The sequence below is a fragment of the Galleria mellonella genome, unplaced genomic scaffold (genome assembly GCF_026898425.1).
Source record: "Galleria mellonella isolate WM207_F2 unplaced genomic scaffold, CSIRO_AGI_GalMel_v1 utg139, whole genome shotgun sequence".
Classification (NCBI taxonomy): domain Eukaryota; kingdom Metazoa; phylum Arthropoda; class Insecta; order Lepidoptera; family Pyralidae; genus Galleria; species Galleria mellonella.
Genome location: NW_026441995.1, coordinates 6,589,305 through 6,614,338, shown reverse-complemented (window position 1 = coordinate 6,614,338; position 25,034 = coordinate 6,589,305). Strand labels below are relative to the sequence as shown.

At 30.7% G+C, this 25,034-nt stretch overlaps 1 protein-coding gene across 2 annotated transcripts in view; it reads right to left on the bottom strand.

Annotated features, from left to right (window-relative positions):
* Positions 1 to 25,034, bottom strand: part of LOC113518003 (inactive rhomboid protein 1) — a 196,144-nt gene that overhangs the window by 46,750 nt on the left and 124,360 nt on the right. For both annotated transcript variants that reach the window (XM_052903363.1, XM_052903364.1), the window contains exon 2: positions 6,734 to 7,108. In XM_052903363.1, the coding sequence (XP_052759323.1) occupies positions 6,734 to 7,108 (375 nt within the window). The remainder of the gene's footprint in view (positions 1 to 6,733; positions 7,109 to 25,034) is intronic.

Sequence of the window (25,034 nt, the reverse complement as noted above, 5' to 3'; positions counted from 1 at the left end):
TAACAATTAGCTTTTACCCGTGACTTCGTCGGCGTGAACGGGATATGTTTACTGACCGGTATAAAGTCAATGTGCTTCTCTATCATATATAGTACTTACTAAATTTAATTGTGGTTAGTAGATTAAGGTCATCATAATTACTTCCACATTTATAATATTAGAAAGGACTAGCTGTATGTTGCGGTTTTGCTAGTCTAAATCAGTATATTTTAATACTTATTCACGCATGTTATTTTAAGTTTGAATATAACCTCTCCGTGTACCAAATTTCTTTAAATTCCTTCAATAGTTTTTATGTAAAAAAAATATTAAACATCCATTCATACATCTTAACAAACAGTCACGTTAATTTTTCTTTAAATTTATAATAATTTTAATGCACATGTGTAGAATGTTTATTTTACCTAAATGCAAACGAAAGGAGTGATCGTGATTACAAAGAAAAAATAATAGAATAGATTTTTGTAAGCTAAAATTACAACACTAGATGCGAATCTCTTTGTGTTAAAGAACTTCGTAGACAGAAAGTAATATTTTTCAAAACTACCAGCTTTACTTCATAAATTGTAATAACTAGAATATCGTCTTGTTATTTGCGAGAGTGTTAATAGTCTACATGACAAGCTACCTAAGTAGCTTTATCAAAGGCAGACTTTCTACAAAGGGCGCCTGCATGTCTATAACGCCAAGCAGCTATGCTTGCATGGCTGGATTTCGGTTTAAATATAGCTTTTAAATTATAGTGTATAAAGATACTTTCTTAATCCCCTTATATTTTAAATAATAATGCATATTCATAGGTAATAGATGCTACTTTCTATTAAGCTTAGGTAGTCTGTACCGCAGCGATATCTAAATACTGGGTTTCTCTGAGCATTTATTATGAAAAAATATTATCACTCATTCCGATATAGCATATATCAGTAATATAATATCCATTTTCATAACCGATGTTTATTATATTCGTTATTTGGCCAATATATAGATATTATAACTATAATATACAGACATTGCCATTATTATCTACCCTTACTTTCCATTAGGAGTGCCACCAGCTGTTTATACATTCTAAGTTTAAGCATAAAAATTACCCTATAACTAACAAGAGATATTTGATTATTACATAAAGTATTTTTTAAGTGGGCATTACTTTAACATATTATAGTTTATATGTTATAAGGAAAGATTACAATGCTACAAGTCTTAATAAAGATGATCTCTTAAATGTAGTAAATAAGGACAAAGTCGACTTTGTTATACTCGTAATCAGAGAAAGCAAGTCTAAGTAGAACGAAAATAGGTCAAAGGTTATTCGTAACAAGGCTTCGTATGTGACTAAAACTATTAACGTATTTGATATGTATCTAATATCAACTAATGTTAGAATAGTAAAACTCTGTTGTTTTTCTATTTTTACCCATACTATAAAAATTATACTACCCAATAATCTATATAAATAACAATCAATTACTGAATATATTTATAGACTTCACTTTAAAACCGCTGTATCTATTTGGCTAATTTTTTTTTTGTTGTGTTTGCAAATGTAAATACAAGGATTGTATAAATAATACTTAAGACAATCATCTTATTTTATTAATATATTTTAAAAATTGTAACTGAACGATATGATTGATATGATATGTCTTAATAAGAGCATCAAAAACCAAATAAATAATCTTTAGAAATTTTATCTGCTGAAGTCATGGTTAAAAACTTTACTAGTTTTAAATATGAACAGAAAATTAAAAAAAATTAATCGGAGATGTTACTTGTATAATGTAAATATAAATATAAGAATTAATATAAGTCAACATTATGGGAAAAAAATAGTTTTAGAAACGTGTTCCCAAGAAACAGTGACTAAGTGGCTTCCAATTCGCCTTCGCAGGAACTGGCACATCCTATCTCTTCTTTACACCATTCTTTTCCATCCTTCAACTTCCGATTACCTCAAAATGTGCTTTGAGTTTTATGTCGATTCTCAGGGTCATACACTGCGCAGCGCGAGATCCCTTCGTTTAGTAACTCCTATTCATTCTTCTAAATTCTATTCCTATTCTTTCACTATCCAAGCTATCTGTCTCTGGAATTCCTTACCTTTTTCTATTAGATCAGCACAATCTCTTGCCTTGTTCAAGAGGCAAGTAAAATCTCATTACCTATCTAATTTGCTTTGACGTTTACTATGTGTGATTTACCTTGATCTATTTAGTATATTAATGCATTTATGTTTATGTATTATTAGTTATATTATATATGTATGTTTATATATTGTAATCTTATTTTTATATTTAGAATATTTTGCATTTTGTTTGATTTCTTTTATGTATTTACTGTGTCTGACTTGCGCCATCTACCTTTCTCTCTGTACTTATCCATTATTTATGCCAGGTTGTTTGTAAGAGATTGCTTTTAGCGATAAGGCCGCCTTTTGTATATGCACATTCTGTATAAATACTCCTTGTATACATCTCTACTGTGCGCAATAAAAAGTTTATTATTATTATTATCCTGAACACTATTCCTCTTTATTCTCAGTACCTCATAAGAGGTAACTGAAAGACTAAAATGTAATGTTTCGCTGTAAGGAAACCCCTATAATAAGCCACTGACTATCATAATAATAATAGTGAGCTAATGTGCTACTCCAATAAGGTAAAGCCCGAGTCTAGTAATGGAACGATAATTGGTTGTTATGATATAGTTATCATGAATTTATTCAACTTCAACTACCACATAGACAAAGTCGCCGACACGACAATTTGTTTTATAAAACTGTTTCAGAAAAATCCAATATGAAACATGTGTTCCCTCTGCACTCAACAAACAGTCAAATGTGTAAATTTAAAATTTCCATTCTCCTTTGTGTTATAAAAACTGCATAGAACACTTATAAAACGTTATTGTCTGACGATTCTTTTATGCCGCGACGTTAGAGCTACAGTGATATTGTCTTTGCTTGGGAAATGATTTTATTTATAGTCTCATAAACTCGAAATGGATATGTGTAATATTTTGTTTAAAAATAAAATTAATTGGTATTCAATTATTATTATTTTATACTTTATTTGATTTTGCATTTTAGTTTACTTGTATAATTAAAGAAATTTATTATTATACTAGTTTCTGTAACTTAAATTTTATTTTATTTTATGCGTATTATATTGTTAAGTGAAAAGCTTATATTACATTCCAATTTATTTATATTCAATTTACTATTAAATTTTAAATTAAGAAAATTTTGGGTTTGGTTCGAGTGTACTCACTTGTATTACTACAGTTCTTTATATAATTATTCCATCGATAAATATTATAAATATAAATAATTACATTTATTTACATTATTTAAAGAATAAATCTACTAAGATATAAATATACAGAATATATAACTAATCTCCATAGAAAATCAAATTACACAGTAATATACTCGTATGCTATATCATGTTAATTAATAAATAATGATTATTTAATGCAATGCAAATTTTACATTATTAAAAATATACTTATATATTATAATTAATAATATTTTAATGAAAATTTATATTTAATTAATATCAAATTATTATTTTTATTGTAGTATATTTAAATTTATTTTGCGCATTTTTTTTGTTGGTTGAAAATGGTCTGGTAACCCCGCCTGCGCTAACGGGATACGCTGGCGGAGCACCAGTGAAGGGTGATAGATGAGAATGAAAACAGGCCAGTTAGCCCATCATGATGAATTCATAAAGAATTATATTTGGCGCATATTAGGTTGTCAGATAAATAACCATTTTCCATTCTAATTTATTTATACTCACTTTACTATTTCCCAAAAGGAAGAATAAAGGTATTGCCTGATTGATTATCATTGAAGGGTCGAAGTACCCAATTTTCCGAGGTAAAGTTACCTAGTCCCAAAACAAGAAGTGATGAAACTAAACCTATTCACATACCTATCTACATAAGTTTTCACTTAGTAAGCTTTATAAGTAGAAGATAGTATTTATTTATTTATATATATGCTTTATGCCTGCTACTTCGGATGCGTGGATATCATAAGTAGGACAGCCTGCGAAGTAAGCCACTTATAGGTAACGTGTTAAGATAAAACGTATACCAGGTTTTAAGACCTTCAGGAATCAACTGTGAAAACTGCATTTAATTTGGTGTAGTAGTTTTCTTGTGATGACAAAACAAACATACAGAGAGACAGACAATTCTAAAAATATTGGTTTGGCTTCTATTTCTCTTATTAAGACATCTCATAATAATTTTTCTTGAATAACAACCATGTATAGACATCGACCAGTTAAAATTTTGATATATTAATAAGATATGATGATTATCTTTTTATTAATTATATCTGATTTGTTTATAGTTTTAGTGTCATAACTTTTCTAAAGGCATATTTACCAAAAAGTTTCATTACCTATTTTGTTATTATAAAATTTGTGATTATTTGAGTTTAAAATTATAATACTTATAATAAAAGTTTATATAATTAATTATTCACTTTATTTGTGCACATATTGTTAAAGTTTATAATCTGTAGGTATCGTTCTTTAAAGGGAACAATAAAAAGCTTTCATTAATTCATTCATACTTTTGTTTTTTTTGTACCTGATAAAATGTTCAAGAGTAATAAATATTAGAACTGACTTATAAAATTTATATGTATATTTTCTTTATATAGTATAGTATGACAAACAAGTTGATAACTCATCAGACACACGGTAACCTTCATCTATTAACAACAATAGCACCACGAATATTACAGAAGGACTAACTAGATGTGAATTTACTGGGTACAGAGGAATAACGCCTTACTCCTCAGGAATGGCAACGCATGGGGGGTATCATGGGCGAAACAGTATACTCTGTTATGTCCATGGTACTGCTCATGTCTATAGACGACGGTTACAACTTTCCATCAGGTGGGCCGTCAGCTTGTTTGCCATTCTAAGGTGTATAAAAAAAACTGACTAACTCAGTCTGTCCTTCTGTGATAGCGAAAGCATAACACCTACTAAGGTGTACCTTGTAATTTTTCTACCATAGAGGGAGACCTATTAAAAATCAAGTCATAGTCATTTAAGCACAGCTTAGCAACAGAAATACGGTTTTCAGCGAGCCTCTTTACCTCATTATACAACATAACACCAACTTTTTCCTTGATCTGCCTTTTGTAACTATGCCCCAACATTTTCTCCCTTCTGACCTCAATAGTATTTATATTTTTTTATTTTTTTTTTAACGCTAAGTAGAACCAATCACACACAATTAATCAATTTCCAGTCATATACATATTAAATACTTTATCATTAATTTTAATCTAAACAAATTGATTGTAGTAAATGGGCTTATAATCAAACAAATTAGATAACAGGGGTCATATTATATCAAATTATCGATCATTAATGATATCATTATTGTTGTTATACATTGATAAAATCAAATATCTCTTATCAATTTAATTATAACAACCAAATAGCACAAATTTTTAAAGATAATTGTCAAATTACTTTGATGTCAAAATATATTTAATTCAAGTCACGATATTATATATACCTGTTGTAATATATTTTTTTTAAATAAAATTTTAAAATATATATATATATATATATATATATTCTTGTACTAGTTTTTATTCACGACGTCGTCCGTTTTACAAGGATATATTGACTGAAATAAAAAGCAATCCATGTTCTGTTCCAGTAGTCCATTCTAATACACTAAATTTTGTGACTATTGTTTAAACCGTTAAGAAGCTAAAATGTAACAAAGACACTTTTAAATTTATAATACTACTCGTTGTTATAATTTTATTAAAATAAAGAAACGAAACAAACGAAATTACATGGCATGAGTGTTACAGAGTATTATATTATCCACAGTGCATTTCATATCTATTAGCAACTTTTACCACTTCTTTGACATTTTAAGGTACAAATAAAAAACAATACGAATATGACATAAGTACCTACACAAACAACTTTTATACAATCTATCTCTCTTCTGATAAATAGTAAGATATAATATTATTCAATTACACAAAAACTTAAAATCAAAATAAATAACAAAATGAATGTTCAACATTTATGGCAACAATTGAAAAACTATGAAGTGTTGAAACATGAATGATTCATATCATTAACTCGGATGTAAAATTAACATTATTATTCAGCCGAATGGTGCAAATTTGTTCTGTATATTGCCGTCCAATAATTTTGTTTGTTATTAAATAATTTTCGAAGTATTTTTTTTTTTGTTCGCCAGCCGTATCTGCCAGCATTAACCACGTTAATTAAGATAATAGCTATCTAGTGCATCCTATCCTATTAATTTCAAATATACATAATTTATCTCTGTATCAAAATTCATTCAAAATTTTGTTTACTGGCACGATGCATTGACTCCATAGCCACATGATGATTCTTAGCTTTATTTTATTTATTCCGTAACTTTACCCACGAGACTTGTAACAATGTATGTGTTAATCCAGGTTTATAATCCATCCGTATATCTAATATCATTGTTAGAAGTTATCATTAAATTTTATTTATGTATGACAATTATCTTTCAAATAGTCTAACCACCTTTTCTTCTTCTCATTTTTTCATTTTTTTTTTCATCGAAATGAAGCTTTGTACCAAGCCCCTTAACCACAAGATATCATCTTCTTACGAAAAGAGATTAGTGTCAAGCTTGATTTGTTATAGTATGGTTTATTAATGATGGAGAAACTCACCTAATATCATCGTCATCAGGATGATGATCCGCTGACAGATCAAGCCGAAGCCCGCCGAACGCTCTCGACGCATGCCTCCGCCGTCTGTCGTTCCATAGCCGCCTTTGTTCCCTTTCATTATCCTTCTGCATACCGAAAAAAGTCTTCGTCTCTCTCTTAAGATAGTCCCGTACTGTATGGGCTCGGCGTAATCTGACTCCATCTTCTTGGTCAGGTTGGGGTACGGCCTCTGGTGGCGGATGGGAAAGGGGGGCGGGCGGCGCGGAGACGACTCGTGGCGGAGACGACGGCGCGGGGTGGGGCGGCGCGGACGCTGGTGCTGGTGATGTGGTCTGGCACGTCAGCTGAGGTGCCAACAACCCCGCGCTTGACCGCCTGGAACAATAAAGCAAACATTTCAAAAATCACATTGTATGACAAATAATTTTAAAACGTAATTATTAAAACCATAAGGCTTATGTACGCTTAGTGTACGCTTATGTAGTGCGAAGAACCCGTTAACAATTAAAGGGTTCTTCAAAAAGGATGTAATAAGGTAGGTCACCCCTTTCTTTCCCATGAGTATTGTAACAGGCAACTTAGACTTTGGCGTGAATTTACTGGATACGGAGGAATAACACCTGAGTCCTCAGGAACGACAACGCATGGGGGGTATCATGGGCGAAACAGTATACTCTGTTATGTCCATGGTACTGCTCATGTCTATAGGCGACGGTTACCAATTTCCATCAGGAGGGCCATCAGGTTGTTTGCCATTCTAAGTTGTATAAAAAAACATAGTAAAATTAATAGTCAGCAGTCGCCAACCCGCCTGCCAAGAGTGGCAGCTACTGGCAAAACCCTCCTCAGGGGAAGTTTAGGAATGCACAGATGACTGCTAATATTCAGGGTTTCTTTAGGATCGACATAGGAAACACTGACCGTTTACAATTAGAATGGCCGTATGCTTATTTGCCTTTTTTATAGTATAAAAAATATGTTCGTCACCTCTTTCTGATTACGGTAGTTAAACAACAACTTCGCTGTAGGTACTTCAGTTACTTGTGACCATGCCTTTATAAAACCTAGTCAAATGTCAAATAAGTAATTCGATTACTCTTTATTTCTCGTTTATATAGAGGGTAATATCGAAATCATTGAAATTCTTTTAACGGTGTATTCTATAAAAAAAATGAGCTCCCATAGTGACACAATTCATCTAGCAATCGAGTTAGTAGGGAATTTTATGTCATTTTTCGACTAGTATTTCCCTGAAAAAAATGTTCATTCATTTCGCCTTGTATAAAATGTAACTAAATAGATAGATAGTTATTACTTATTTTAATAATTGAATATCTTCTCTCTCATTAATACTATTCTATAAATGTTACAGAAGATTTAATATAATAGTAAAAGTAGCTGATAATACCCGTATTATGCATCAGAGAAAAATATTAATAATTCGAGTAGGTTAGATAGGAACCCACGCTTCTGCCGTTAAATTGTTTGAATTCATTATCCGATTGTGATACAAACCTGATTGGATTGTAATGATGGATTCAATCAAATAAAATTATTTTGCAGTATCAGTAAAAATAACTCCAGTTCTTCGCCAATTCGGTACTAATTCTGATCTTAATTTACTGCCTTGTTGGTCACATGTCTATTACGTCTAAATTGAAACCGTTATATTTGTGTGAAATAAATTCATTTTTTTACATTTTAAGATGTTTTATGGAATGAAATCTAAGTTATATAGTAAATGCCTAGATATAAATTAGTGAATAAGATAATTGTTTCAAATTGCTAAGAAGTTACGCACAATAATTGCGAATGAAGTTTGTCACGCTTTTCTAAACAGCGTAATCTCCACGTGTTACCATTTAAGCTCCATTGTTTGAACTGCCGGCGCTATTGTTCATAGCCATAAAGGAATTATGGCGACCAGAGTTGTGAGAGAATATTCAAAGATTTCATACGCTGAATATCTCGGCTTATTCAAATCTTTCGTAGACTTTGAAACGATATACAAACCAGATTAAATGGTTGAAATTTTCAGTTAATAGCTAACTCAGAGGAGATTATGTTTAATAGGTTTGATCTGATGCTATAAAAGATGGATTTATCTTTTTGTTATTTCCATTTGGTTACATCGAAAAAAAATATATAATTCACAATGCATTTCAAATTTTATTATGAAATTCTGAGTTAATATCAAACTCGACGCAGATTATGCTTCTAATATTAGAAAATTTTATTTAATTCTGTAATTTATTATATATTTTCCTTTGTTGCATACTTCTCTTTTTATTATAATAAAATTTAAATAAATAGCATTAGATTCGATAGAAGCACTGTACTTACTGCTATGTAAATTAACTCTTACAATTCTCAAGGCAGCTGAAAATCGTTTTATAATGAACAGTTGAAATTATAATTATTGACATAAAATGGATATCGATTCTCATTGCTATTATGCTCTTAAAATATATTCCCAATTATCATATAACGTTGCTCAGTACAATAAATTATGAATATCAGTAGACAATAATCGAACCCCAGTAGTACGGTTACGGTGCTACAGATAACATCAAACCTTTAAATAGAACATTTCTATTCGATGGAAAATATATTTCAGTAAGCTTTTACTTCAATCAACATGGTTATATTTATAGAACAAATTATTAACTATTATAGGTATAACATATATAATTGGTAAGCTTTTCCATAAATAAAAATAAAATCGCATACTTTTTTTTAAATTTATTATTGATGATATTTATTTATTTCAACATATTTATTACTTTATAATGTTTCATTTACATATGCCGACATAGAATAGGCCACCCTTCCTTTCCCGTAAGTGTCGTAAACGACTAAGGAAAGACAAGAGATAGGCAGCAGCATCCATCTTCAAACATCTGCTAAGCGCGACGACTACGGGCAATCCCCTCCAAGAAGGAAGCTTATATTCAACCGATAAAGGCTGATATGGTGATGATGATGAATGTTTCGTGTAGTTTCTTTTAACAACACAGGCTTCATACGAGTATGCGGTTCGCCTAATGATAAGTTAGTACAGTCACCCATAAGCACCCGTAACATTAGAGTAATTGCAACTGTGCATTCGGCCTTTTGAAAAAGAATATCTTTTTTTTTAATTTACGATGTAATATCGGTTCGAAAATACTTCTGCTGGAAGATTATTATTTTGTTGTTTCATTAACTATATTCCAAATTTTACTCAAATCTATTACTTTTAAATTATCTCTTTAGATATCATAAATAAAAAAAATACTTAAATACTTATACAAATTTCACATTCTAACCTTACACCTGGGATATAGATAACTGTATTTCGAATTACAAAATCAGATATATTATTGTATTAATATATTTATCATATGCATTAAACAAAGAGAGCATAATATTAAATATAGCTACACCAGGTGTACGGATCGAGCTGGCAATAATTTGCAAGCGGAACGGTCCACGTAAATCAAGATATAGCACTCGGTAGCTAAGCAATGCGTTTGATAAATATACCTTATTATTGTGTCGCGTAACTGACGCTGCTGTGTAACGCATTTTGGGATAATAATGTAATATATGTAACAAACACATTTCATAATATATGTATGCATTTAATATGTAAACCACGACCATAGATAATCTCTGTTTTTTAATGGTTTATATATATGTAATATATATATATATATATATATATATATATATATATATATATATATATATACACAATTATTTCTAATTATACTATCATCAAATTATGATTTTAAATTGTTTTTAATATTATAAACGAGAAACTTAATTAGATATACTTGAGTGTAAAATAGGTGTTATTTAAAAATAACACCTATTTTATTAAATACAAATTCGTTCTAAATAAATGCTTACATACAGAATCTTTTGTGGATGTACAATTATTACCAAAGAAAATGTCTTTATTTATGTATAGTTTTTATCATTTGGAAAACAGTCTTAGCAACTTATATAAAATACTAAGTCTATCATTAAAAAACCTGTCTGTTTAAATAGGTTTCTTCTAATGATTGCAATTATCAAGTGAATTCCAAATTCCAATATTATACAATAAAGACCTGCTATTATACTACTGTAAGCTATGGCCCTCTTCTCGTAAAAGGAGGATATAAGCTTATTATTACTGTACAAGCCCACTGGCCAGGTGGCTTGGTATACGTTATTATCATCACTTTTCCGTATCTTGCACTGATATACAATATTTCGTTCTCTAAATTATCTCGGTACTCTGTACATAATACCCTAGGGAGAAACAGAAGCAATTACATATTTTATTCTTAGTCCATTACTACACAAGAACAAATAAATAAATACAATATTACCTACATTTTATTTGAATTATTATATTAATGTTACGTATATTAATAAACGCTTACTATCTATAAATATCTCTAACTACTTCACTTTCAGTAACAGTTATAAGCCTTCACTCTGTCTTCTCCGTAAAGTACCTAGCTGAAATTTTTCTTTCTTTTTTTCTTAAATTACGTCTCATAAATCTATTCGTACTGAAGTTGTAATCAACTATTTCTTTGTGTCCTTTCACAAGAATTTATTAAAGAGTTTAATTAACTTAATAAAGTAAGATTTATATATTTTGTGTCATAACAAGTTTGTGTGGATTTTTTTTTTCTATCACTACTGTAATGTAAAATGCTGTTAACAAATCAATTAATCCTGTGAGACCCTCCTTGCTGTTAAACTATATTATTCTCGGTGAAATGTGGGCACATGGAGTATTATACTCTACATGTGTTTGCAACTACACCATTATAGAGATTTATTTCTAATAAAACAATTTAATATTGTAATATATTAATATTAAGATATCAATGACTACATGCAAAAGACATAAATAAGAGGACCTGTGCATTGGACGGCATGTGTGATTAACGGCTAATATTTTAATGATGATAAATATGATATTTCATTAAATGTAAATTCCCATTCTATGATTTTACATTAATTATAGAGATGATTATTGACTATATTTTCCAAACAGTGACGGCTGTCTGCTTAACTTCACCATGGTCCTTTCAAAACTGTGACACAAGAGGGTACAAGTTTGTTTTCGACTTTGGGCACAAGTCCGCTTACATCAACTAACTGATAATAGAGATCTCAGATTAACTATCTACTATAAAGACAGCAAGGTCAACACAGAAATAGATACGGACTAAGTGTATCCCGCGACCTCGCTCGCGATGAAATAATCTATATTCTGAGGACCCATCCGTGTATCAAATTTCATCCAATTCCTCAAACTTTCACATTTATAATAGTACTAGGATAAAGAGTGCAAGTACTCTAATGTAACATAAACTAAACGTGCTGAAATAAACTACATACTGTGATTCATACAATCTTTTAAAATTTATTGATGTGTGAACCGTTTTCCGCAATAAATTCTTTTGAAAATACCACTTATAACGCTGTTTTTGCTCAGACTGATGTCGACATAAATTTCTAGTAGAAATTTCGGAACAAACTTTAGCCAGAGTCAATGTTGATTTATTAAACTGTCTACTGCTGAACATAGACCTTCTCTATAAAGGGTATTTTGCCACATATATAGTTGCCACGCTTGGCAGACGAGTTGGCAACCGCATTTAGGCTTTTGGTGATGTTTTGAGGGGGGCGCTGCTGGTCATACCATTAAGTTTGTTTAGTCGCCTCTTACGTCAAGCACGGAAAAGGAAGGGGTGACCCATTCTACGCCTAGTCCTCGCGGGATCTTAATTTATCTAAGGCAAATAATTGACAAACAATATAAGTGAGTATGCGATATCTATTTAAAGTAATATCTCTGATTAGCAGTTTCTCGCTGATCGCTATTTTTAGTGTATGTTCAATAACGGCGTATTCATACCCCGGAAGTAATTTTAACCTCAGAATCACTTATTTATCAGTGCTACTTTCTTATTCTTTCAACACGGAGTTTACTTTCTTTTCAAATTAATATAACACTTAAATTGAATTACTTAAAACACTGATTTTAAATTATTGACTGTCGAGTTAATTTTATCTGAGGAAATAAGTGTATTTTACGTAAGTTTGTTTGTAAGTTTATTATATGGTCATAACTGTCTTTTAACCGACTTCTAAAAGGAGAAATATCTTAATTCATATATAACTATTTATGCTATCTTATCCGATTACGTGGTTAATTGTGATTCCGATTTTTACAACTAACTATTGAAAAGAACTTTTAAACTCAATTTCTTAAGAGTTAATATACTTATGAGTTTGAATACGCAAAAAAAAGAGAGAAAATTTGGGTCTGCGCCGTAGATTTCCGTGAAATGTCGGGATAATTGTATTATTTTCATTTCATTTTCAATACTGCCTTAGTTCTCACATTCTCTCGGCGCTGAACAATTTTATGCTTATTGCATTCCTTAAGTAAGTTAGCGTGTTTGCCATCCTCTCTTGAATAGAAGTATTGGATACTGAATAATATTATCTTACGAATATAGTTCTAACTAGACGATATTAGTACTTGGGAGATATTTAAGAAAAAAATATATGAGGGGTCTTAATAAAAAGCCATACTACATATATACATAATACATAACCATATTTTTTAGCAATTTTGACTGTTTATCTGTTCGTATGTTTGTTCCGGTAAAACGTAAAATCTACTACATTAAATTGAAAGTGGTTTTAACAGTTATATTTCTAAAGGAGTAACGTATAATTTGTTGTGTTTTATTTGTTTTATTTTCATTTAATTCTTTATTGTACTCACCAGTTATGACAGAGGTAATCAAATGTACATAGGCGAGCTTAATTCTGGTGGAAAGAGTGGAAAGGAGTGGAAAGGAGCATCAATGTCAGCGGATACAGCAGTGTACAATATTGTGACAATATTTAAAAAAACTAGACATAGTTAAATTAATTACATTATATTTAATTTTATAAATACACATATAATATGTTTTGTTCCGATACGCCATCTAAAAATGATCTATTTCATTAGTTTTCCTATTTCTGAAATCCGCACATACGAAACAATATTCAAAAAGCTAATAATACGATAAAAAAATATACTCACAACAATAGTATATTTTTTTATTATTATTAAATAATTAGTATTAAAACACCGATCATGAGATTACTCTCATGACTGGTGTTTTTTTAATGGATGATAATGGAATGGTAACCTGGCCTGCGCTTACGATATACACTGTCGGGGCATCAGTGGGGGATGATAGTTGAGAACGAAAAAGCAGGTCAGTTAGCCCATCATAACGAATACACCTGTAATTCAGCACGATGGTTTCCAAGTCTTGACAGAGTATATTGCTAGTAACTGGCAGTCTGCAATAGTAACAATCCCCCCCCCCCCCGTCATAACTAGTAGTTAAAGGCATTGACCGACTGTTAATATATGTAACATTATAAAAAGTGAGTTTGATCATTTGTACATCACCCTAATGTGAGACAGGCGTGACAGATATGTCTGTATTTATGTAACATAATTTTTAATATCTATGTTCATTTTCCATGTTTACTACTATTAAGGCCTTAATTAACCTATTAAAACTTCCATTATCAGTCTTGACTATTGTCTACCATAAAAATTAAGCTATTCTAAATTCAATTTGTTCTCTTTTTTAGCTATCGATTTACTTACAGTATACATACATAAAACATTAAGTTAAAACAAACATTAGTTTACACTTGAAATTTTCTAGTGAATAATGTGTTTTAAGTAAGTTAGGATTTGTTATTCCAATGTACATTAGCGTAACGAACCTTAGTTTTCCAATACTTAACATTATTTAACTGAACTCGTGTAAACATTCCACTAATCCAAACCTTTGTAAATGTTTAAAGTTTCCAGAAAACAGAAACGCCCTTTAAACGATGGTGGACTCGATTGTAACTGTGTATTTTTAGGAATTCGTTGTATTTGCTCCAATTTAAAAATGTATAAGCTTCAGTCAATCCTCTTAACAGGTCTAAAGTACAAAACAAACGGACTAACTTAGTTGATACTGTGTACAGCTTCATTCGACGACCTAGGTGGTGTAACTCACTATTTTACCATCCAATAGTCGTGGATTCGATCCCTTTACTATACAAACATTTGCATGAATACTTCATGAGTGTGTCTGTTTGTATTGGTCCGAGTGTTTTATATGTATGGGCACGTATAATACACGTATGCCGTGTGATCCCGGCATAGAATGGGCCACCCCTTCCTTTCCCGTGGCTTAAGACTATTAAGTTCCCTTAGCCACCCAAGGAAACTTAATAATCACATGATGGGCAACAGCGTTCTTGTTAAAATATTATCAAAGCCTAACTGCAGTTGCTAACCCGTCTGCCAAGTGTGGCAACTACTCGTAAAATTTCCGCAATACGAGAGGCCTATATTCAGTTGTGAAAAGTTAACGGCTGATATAATAATAAGATAATAATAGTATGTATGTTACAAAAAAAAGTAAGTATATCTATAACTTGTTTAGTACTCATCTAGTATTAACTCTGCTTAGTTTTGAAATACATGGCGCTGTATTTATTATTATTATTCGTATTGGCGACCGGCCGATGCGAACTCTTTAGACATTATTATACTTTTTTATATACATTTACTTTTAGAATGTTCTTATTATTTGTAATTTCAATTTTATATTTTTTGACATATATCAAATTGTGTAATACATTTGTTTCGCTACTAAATTCCGTGTCTACATCATTTCATCACCTCATCACAGTCCACCGCTCCGTAATCATTCGTATTAAGAGAATGCTCTTTTTATTTGCTTTATTAATGAAGTCTTTTTCATTTTAAATTCTTTTATAATTTTAAGCGTATATAATACGATATCTTTGCCAGTTTTATTAGCAGTTGTTTTTGCATTCAATAGTTTACTCCCGTGTACATTCCATATTAATGTGTGTGATAATTAAAGCAATCATTTTTCTACAATACTTGTATAAATACCGAGATGGTGAAAAAAAATTAATTGTAACATTTTCTAAATTCAAATTTTCTATATCTTATGTGTTTATATAACCATTCATCATTGATTGGTATGAGTTAAATTACTAGGTAATCAATACTTATTATCTCACATTTTATATCGTTTTTTCTTACGAAATAAAGTATACTTAGGTTTTTTATGGAAATACATATTACAAATATATATATACCAAAACTATTTACTACTAATCTTTACTCACACATTTAAAATTTATTATATATTAATTGCTACATGTGTTATAGTTGCCGTTGCTACGTACAGTTCCTACATAAATCGCTACCTACATGTAGGCACAGGTCGCGTAGACGCCTACAAGTGTGCTACGAATTCGTAGCACAAACAATTTGTAATGCACAGCGCGCAACAAATAAGTCAGGTCGCGACTGGTAGCCTTGCCTGAAGATATATTATGTGCAATTAACAAAGTGATTTATTACATTTACCTGGTTTATACTTGCGACGACTGTTTCGACAATTAATTTCTTTTTTATGCAATTCTGAATAACAAGGAAACTGACTGCTCACCTGATGGAAAACGGTGACCAAGGTTGACTGGTATAGAACGCTACTAACATTAACTCCGCCTTTTGTAACATATTATCTTTTTTGTTTTACAACGCAGGGGGCAAACGAGCATGCGGCTCACCTGATGGTAAGTGACTACCACCGCCCATGATCACCCACAACACCAGCGGCATTGCAGGTGTGCTGCCGGCCAATCCCGGCCATATTTTCTTTTTGTTAATAAAGTTATTTAAATAAATAACTACGAATGGCTTACACTGTGATGTTTATGATACTTCACTTGTGTTGCCAGTCCCGAGGACTATTATGTTATTAATAATATTGTCGAATCATTAAAGATTTAAATCCGTAATTTATGTTAATTAATAAATAGTTCTTTCTTTTCATTTAAGAGTTTCCTCTTGTTAAAGCAACCAATTCATGCATTCTCTTCCATCCAGCTCTATTCCAGACCATATCTTTGACCTCTTTATACGACATGACACCTAATGTTCCCTATATTCTTTAATAAATAATTAAATATACAATATAAAGTTACAATTATAATGACAAATACTTATATAAATTGTAATTACACGCAAATATTATGAACTTTTTTTATGCAACTTAGAATGGCAAACAAGCTGACGGCCCGCCTAATTGAAAGTGGTAACTGTCGCTTATAAACACGACTGTATCATAAATAATAACACAGTATATTGTAATTTTTCTAATTTATTTACCATTCTTAAATAAACGTTATTAGAAATTTATAACCACTGCATTTTACTACGTCATAGGTATAAATTTGATTATATTATAAAAAATATGTTTGTTTTCTAGCTTCATAATTAAATTAATGGACGCACGATATCGTAGTCATTTTGAAATGTTAAATACATCACGTATTTTGTATGCTGTAACGCCCACAGAAAACATATAATTATTAAGCTTTAACTCCAGAGACGTTTGACATTTACACGTTCCCATAAATAACTTTAAGTACATTTAAGTCTACGTGCATGTTAATTAAATGATGGAACCGAAGTGACGAGGGAAGATGATTGTGGATAATGAGGAACAACAGCCCCCAATGTTTGTAATTCGTGGATATTTCCTGGTGAATTCATCATGGTGGATGATCGACCTCCCGTACTTGTATCAAATACGTTTATAATCATCAAATTACCTGTTATAATATATTATTATTATATTAGTCATTAAATATAATAAAATGGGGTTTTGCCAGTCGTTGCCACGCTGGACAGGTGTGTTGCAACCGTGGTTGGGCTTTGGTGATACTCGTATATTAAGAGCGACGCTACTACCTAGCCCTCGACATGGGAAAGAAAGGGTTAGCCATTAGTTAGCTATGACGAGACCACACGGCTTATGCGTTGATTACTACCATAAAATTATTTAATGGTATTAAATGGTACCTTCATGTAGCTATAAATACACAAGTTGCGATCCATGCGTTAGATACAAATTATATATTATTTTACGGTGGACTCGTCTATTATTTTGTAATTTTCGAAGCAAAATTACTTTATAACTTTACACTGATACTTAACAATAATATTGTTAAATTGTTAATTAAAAATAGGATATTATATAATAATAAATAAAACGGTGTAAGTATTATAAAATCTCAAGGTTCTTTTAAAACCTTTGATAATGCCACGCGATTATTTAGTGAATGTTAATGGATTAAAGAACATATTAAGTAATTATTTTAAATAGCTTTTACCTCAACACTACTCTTGTATATAATTATTTTTTATAGTAATTATGCCCGATATTGCATTATCTAGTATGTAGTCTGGTATATGCAAAAATAAAATGATATATTCTCAGTTCAATGTTTAAATCGAAAATTAATCCCACTATGTTATTTTTAAGTATAATATTATAATGTTTTAAAATAATATTATTGCCTACGTCCTATATTTTATCCGCGGAATACATTGAGAAACTGAGATAAAAAGTGAATTATGTATATAAAATAAATTTACTGTTGGATTATGAAGGCGCCAAGAAACAACATACCTACGAACTCACTTGCCTGGTGTCTCAAATTCAAGTTCACTCTGTTATGAAATCGCGACAAGAACCCCCAAGGGGAAGGCTTATGTTCAGCAGTGGACGGTTAAAGGCTGATATGATGATGATGTTATGAAAACTAGACAACTAACATTTAGGAGTACATCCCAGAATACCCAGACTCGAGCTAATTAAGGAAAGTTCCTTAGGCCTACCGACAATCGAACCCGGGACCTTTTTTACATAAAGCGTCGTACCCACTACTGCACTACGAAAGTCAATCTATTTCTCAACCTTCACGCCTTATCTCATATTACAGTATAGACAAATAGGTATATAAAAATATAATACTGTCGTGAAACAAATGATAATAGGCACTAGATTTCTATATTATTACACAATTCAAAATTATATCATAAAAGACAACTTACTGAGCAGTAAATCGTCACACAAACACTACGATAATGGCATAACTTTAGAATAGAATAGAAGTTCCATATAAACACCAAATCGACGATGCGACAGTGAAAAACATTACAAAGTTTTTACGACTATTTTTTACTGCTGTAAATAAATACATACACTAAATGAGTTTTATAAACTAGAACGGTTTATATCATCTAGATAAATGACTGTAAACTCTTTGTATATTTTTATACAAATTGGAATCGCAATCAAGCTGACGATCTCTCTAATAGAAAGCGGTAATCATCGCCTTTAGATAGATATCACACAATATGATATCTCTCATGCGTGGCCACTCTTAAAGACTAAAGTGATATGCTTCCATAAGTAGTTTCACTGCCATATATATCCTTCACTTAAAAGTAAAAGACAGTACAATAAGTACTTTAAAAATATTTCTTTTATTGCTCAGTTTAAAGTACGCTCTCGGATTTTCCATAGCGTGCAATCCAACAATAATAGGGAGGGCTAGGCTTATCACCTCATCTCTTCCGCAACGGAAAGAGGGTAGCTGTCGCCTTCTGTTTACTAACAGAATTTAACTCGAAATTCTTACGTATGTCGGTGCTTCCATTGTTCCACATTGTAGGGAACGACCAAGAAGTTTCAAATACTTTTATGGCAGGATCATAAATGAAAACACTATTACAAACATTTTACGACAATGTGGGTTCGGTGACGTAAAATTACTATATTGCTAACAGCAGTAACATCGGTTTTTGAGAATAACAAGTTATATAAAATGCATGTATATAATTATATATTCACAAAAAAACTTTGTATTACCATAACAATAGTGGGTTATTATTATCCTATATATACTTATATTATACAACTTGTAAAAAATTTCTAGATACTTCTTGATCATTCCTAATTATACATATATATAAATTATAATAATAATTTGAGTACAGATGGACTATATTCAGAAATAAAACATTATCTTATTGACAGTTTCTAAAGAAGAATAAATAGATGGAACATCTATTTATTCTTATTTAAAAACAATCATATTTTTTGATTGTGTAATATATTTAAAAATTATTCCATTAAATAATAAATACACAATTTTTATTTAACAGGTCATTTTATGTACACGCTTAAAAAACTCTCACGTTAAATATCTTGTCTGAAGGAACATTATTAATGTTCAGTAGAGGACAGAATACAGCGACAGAGCACGGAGCGACCTATCAAAGATTGCATAAAACTGAAGGAAGACGCGACAACGAATAATGAGTTGGAATCAAATTGTAATAGATACTTGCATACCTCTGTTTACCTAGTCATTAATTTCTATCGATGACATACTTTTTATATGTTTATTTTATTTTATTCCAGAAATAAACAGTATAATTATCATAAAATAATACAAAATAAATTAGTTATTTTGGCGTGTGATCCCGCCGGATGGATCACCCTTTACTTTCCCATGAATGTCGTAAGAGGGGACTAAGGGAACTTAATAGTCGAGGGATGGGCAGCAGCGTTCCTCTTAAAATATCACCGAAGCCTAATTGCGGTTGCTAACCTACCTACCAAGTGTGGCAATTATTGACAAAATTCCCCTTTTAAGAACGGCCTATGAAAATGAAAAATGAAAAATATTTATTTCCATAACAAAATTGATACAATACAAAAATCGTTGTGACCTTCTAGTAAGTGATATCACATATATCAGAAGGTAACACTCCTCCATAACCATGAAAATATTAATCATACTACCATAAAATGAAGATATAAAAATTGTATAGTATTAATAGTATGCGAGTATATCTAAACGCAATCGTGCGTTTTTGTACGTATGTGTGTGTGTGTGTGTTTGAGAGTATGTGTATGTATGTGTATGTATATTTAGCAGTGGATAGTTAACAGCTAATATAATAAAAATAATAAATAAGTTAGTAACGAATATTTCACTAATAACTATTACACACTTAACGAGCACACAATACCTAAGGTTTAATATACGAGTATAGTGATACAAGGTATAGTAGTAAAAAAGTATAAAAAGTAAATACATAGATAATAGAACATATTGATGTTTATATAGTTATAATTAATATACAGCTTAAATTTAAATTATTACCATCAGTAATTGATTATTAAAAAAATTATTAATACCCCATAATACCTTCACACGTGCGAAATTTTTTGTCATTTTTAAAACTAGGTATCTTTGGAAATGATATTTAATTTCACTGATTAAATATTCGATTAAAATGCTACTATATCAATTTCAGCCTGTATATGAAACCTACCAATTTAATATTGGTAAGCTGGATTCTGTTCCTCTATAAAAATAGTTACTTCAATCGTATTATAATTATTTATATCGGCTTTATTCACGTAGTAACTCCGTGGTTGCCCAACTAGTTTATCGATTTCCTTATTTTTTATAAATACGGCATTAGCACGTGATAACATTAATATAAAGCGAATAGTAAAATAAATCCCAAATTAATTATTGCGTAAAATAAATATAAAAATCGGTTCAGAATTGGAGATATCGCGTAATATACACACACAAAGAGAAACGTGTAAATTGAGAACTTTCTCTTGGAACTCACTAAAAAGGTTAGATATTTTATGAGATAACGAGAGTATATATGTATAATATATAACACGCCTTATAATAAAGTGATTGTAAAAATAAACTGGAATGTAAAAATGCCTTTACAACGATCGTCAATGGAAATGCGATGAAAGTGTTTCTGTGTCACTTTGAAAGCTTCGCATTTCTTAAGACCCATTCGGTTTTTATATGCCCATATGTTCTATGTCATTTTTATATCATAGGGGACAAACTGGAGGAATTAAGTGACAGAGACTGTTATCTTTAAAAATGTTTGTTAGTTCGTTTGTTTATAGTATATATAAGGAATAAAAACTTAATAGCTGCAACCAAATAGGTATTCAATTTACAGATTATCTTGTATATTAAAATTTTGTTATACCTGTATGATATGTTAAGAAAACAAATAAATTATTTGCATAATACTTTAAAATATATATTTTTAAATTTTTTCATTTATTTGCAGTTATTTCTTTTACATTAGAAACATCTATGAAAATTCTATGTACAGTTTCTTTAAATATGTAACTGAACTGTATTGTACATAGTTCAATATTGCGAATATTTGGTGATTCCAGATTATTCTTATTCAAGATCGAGCAATTTAACTTATATGATGTGTACATAAAATATAATACATATTATAAATTGAAATATACAAATTATTTCAATTTACTTACGAGTTAAATTTATGCAAATAATAATTACATTTATTCATTACATTCAAATATTTGATTTCATAAATACACATTTACGTTGAAGTACAAACCCACATCACAGATAATATAACACGATACCAAATAGAGCAAAATAAGTATATGTTCACTTACGTTGCTTGCTTAAATTTGTTTTTTTTTTCTATCATACCATAGCTATTTGTAACGTGACTTAATTCCTTATTACATTCTAAGTATTACAAATATCTTTGCGTGAAAACTGATAAATACGATTTTTCCATTTCGATAAATATTAAGAAGATGCAGTTTTTTGCTTCTCAAAGAATAATGATAGCTTTAATCATCATAATATTAGTATGGGATCAACAGAATCGAAATTCTCTTTATTGCGAAAATAATTACCAAAATTGGTTCAGAAGTTGCGACATAATGCGTGCTCTACGGAACCAAAAAAATAAAGACTATGCAATCTTTACTAATATTATTAATGTGAAAGCGCCTTAAAGGTTTAACCGATTACTTTGCAATTACTATACAGGATGGAAAATACTTTTTGTCCCGGTCTGTGAACATATCCCAGTTACACGGACGAAGTCGTGGGTAAAAGTTAGTGATAAATAAATAACTAAAAATACATAAGCGTTTAAAATCTTTTTTGAAAATCGCAAAAACAGTAGCAAACAAACAATTCAACGAGTCTAGAAATGTTCAGACCTATAATGCGTTGTTGAAACCGAGTTATTCACGAGTCGGCGGTTTGGCGAACAGGCGAATTGCCGCAGCGCAGTCGTCTCTGCAGACCTGCATAGGCTGTAACTGAAATTAAACCAAGTAAAATGTAAAATAAATATAGTTCGACGTGCTACATAGTTTCAGTAATCAAATTATCTAAATAAATTCCCATTATAACAAGTCCCGAAATAATACAGAGGGTAAATTATGACCCAACTTTTTAGTATTGGTGGTATTACAACATATTTAAAATAATTCCAATTCAAATTACCTTTATTCAAACATATTTAGAATAGAATAGAATAGAATAGAAATCATTTATTCAAATAAACTTACATTGAAGCACTTTTGAAAAGTCATTACATTTTTTTTAATTTACCGCTCGTTCGGAAAGCTGTCTCATCACAAGAAGAACGAGCAAGAAACTTGAGTGATGCTCTTTTAAATAATTTTATTATTATTTTACATTTTTAAGTTTAATTGTGTGAATACAAACCACCAATTAGCACTAATTCAATTAAATACTCAAAAAGAAAAAAAAAACTTGAATACATAACCAACTGGTTAAACAATTAATAATCGAGGAAATCAGTCATAATGATTACGAGCAGACCAGTTCCCTATAATGCGTTGTTGAAACCGAGTTCACGAGTATGACGGATGAGCCAGCCATCACTGCGCTCGACCATATTAAAATAAATATAGTTCGACGTGCAATGACCCGGCCCACCACGCCGCCACAAGTCTGGACATTTTAGTGAGCATGACTACTCAAAACACTAGACCACGTCAAAGCTACTCACAAGCACTTTTAAATTACCATTTTTTATGAATATACTGCAGGGTCCGAAAAGTTGTTATCTGTTGAGAAGAACTCGCAAGACACTAAACAATCACTCTTTTAAATATCTGTTACCATCATGTGTATTTATGTAAAATACTATGTTTAAAATTACATGGTGATTAAAAAAGCCGTGCATGATTAACTAACACCACGCATATCTGTCATTCAATCATTTAGTATGTTAGGCTATGTTCAATAAGTGTTTTTAATAACAGTTTTAAATTTATTGAAAGATTGCTCAGGAATATTCTTCAATATCTTATTATAACATTTAATGCCCGTTCCCATAAAAGACCTTTTTTAAACGATATTTCAGAACAGCCAGTTTGAATTTGTATCTAGTGTCAAGATATTTGAGATCGCTCTTTTAATAAAAGTAGGTTACGCTCTGCAAAAAATAACGACTTTAAAAACGTGACAAAATTAATAATGAGCCTCGCTATTTTCAGCTATTTTAATATGAATAAAACTCTTCGAACGACGAGGAGATAATTTATTCACACATTAAGAATTAAATATATTTGAATTTAGAACGCGAAGTCGTGTATCGTACCTATTCCTTTGTCGTGCCTATGCTAAAAAAGGTCTTAGTTACAGATTATAAGAGTAATGGTTCAGGAGTGTCAATAACATAAGATAGATTTTATTTTGTAAAAATAAAGTTTCTGTAAGAGAATAATAAATAGTCTTACTCTATTGATTATAAAAAGTTTATCAAAATCGGTTTAGAATTTAAAAATTAATCGCATAAGATGACAAATAACTGTAGCTATTCTCGAATGTAAACAACTTTACATAGCGCATGCAGATTTCTAACTGGATATAAAATATTACGATACGATAGTACAACGAAATGCAAGTAAACTTGGACAGTTTCGCTAACTTTCCGTAACGTTTCACTCTACACGCTAACAAAGTAACCCCCACAATCTACAATACATTTCCTAAACAAACTTTATGAGCCATTCCCTTGATATAATGTGACTGTGTAGGCATATGCAGAGTAATAGCTGCAAACAGGGTTCAAAGTTGAGGAAAGCAATACATTAGTACTCTGTATATAATGTGGGTGGGTATTTCTAGTTGAATTCCGCGACTTGTTTGTAGAGTTCCAGTGTTCAACGTTGAAAAGAAGATTTATGGGGAATTTAAGATTTTAGAGCTACTTTTGCATTACTGTTATTCGTTTTTGTAGAAATATCAAACTTTGTACAAAAGTCGTCTGTATGGTAGGTACCTCTATTCCACCCGTGTTTTTGCTACGAAACAATTGTACTTGCATATCTGTGTTTATGTTTCAATCGTGGGATATGGCAATGAAATTACAGAGTACAGAGATAGTTCATAGTTCTTAGAAATGGCAGCATATAAAGAATACCAAGAACATAATATATCCAATGATATCCACGATGCTGTTCATGTCTAAACA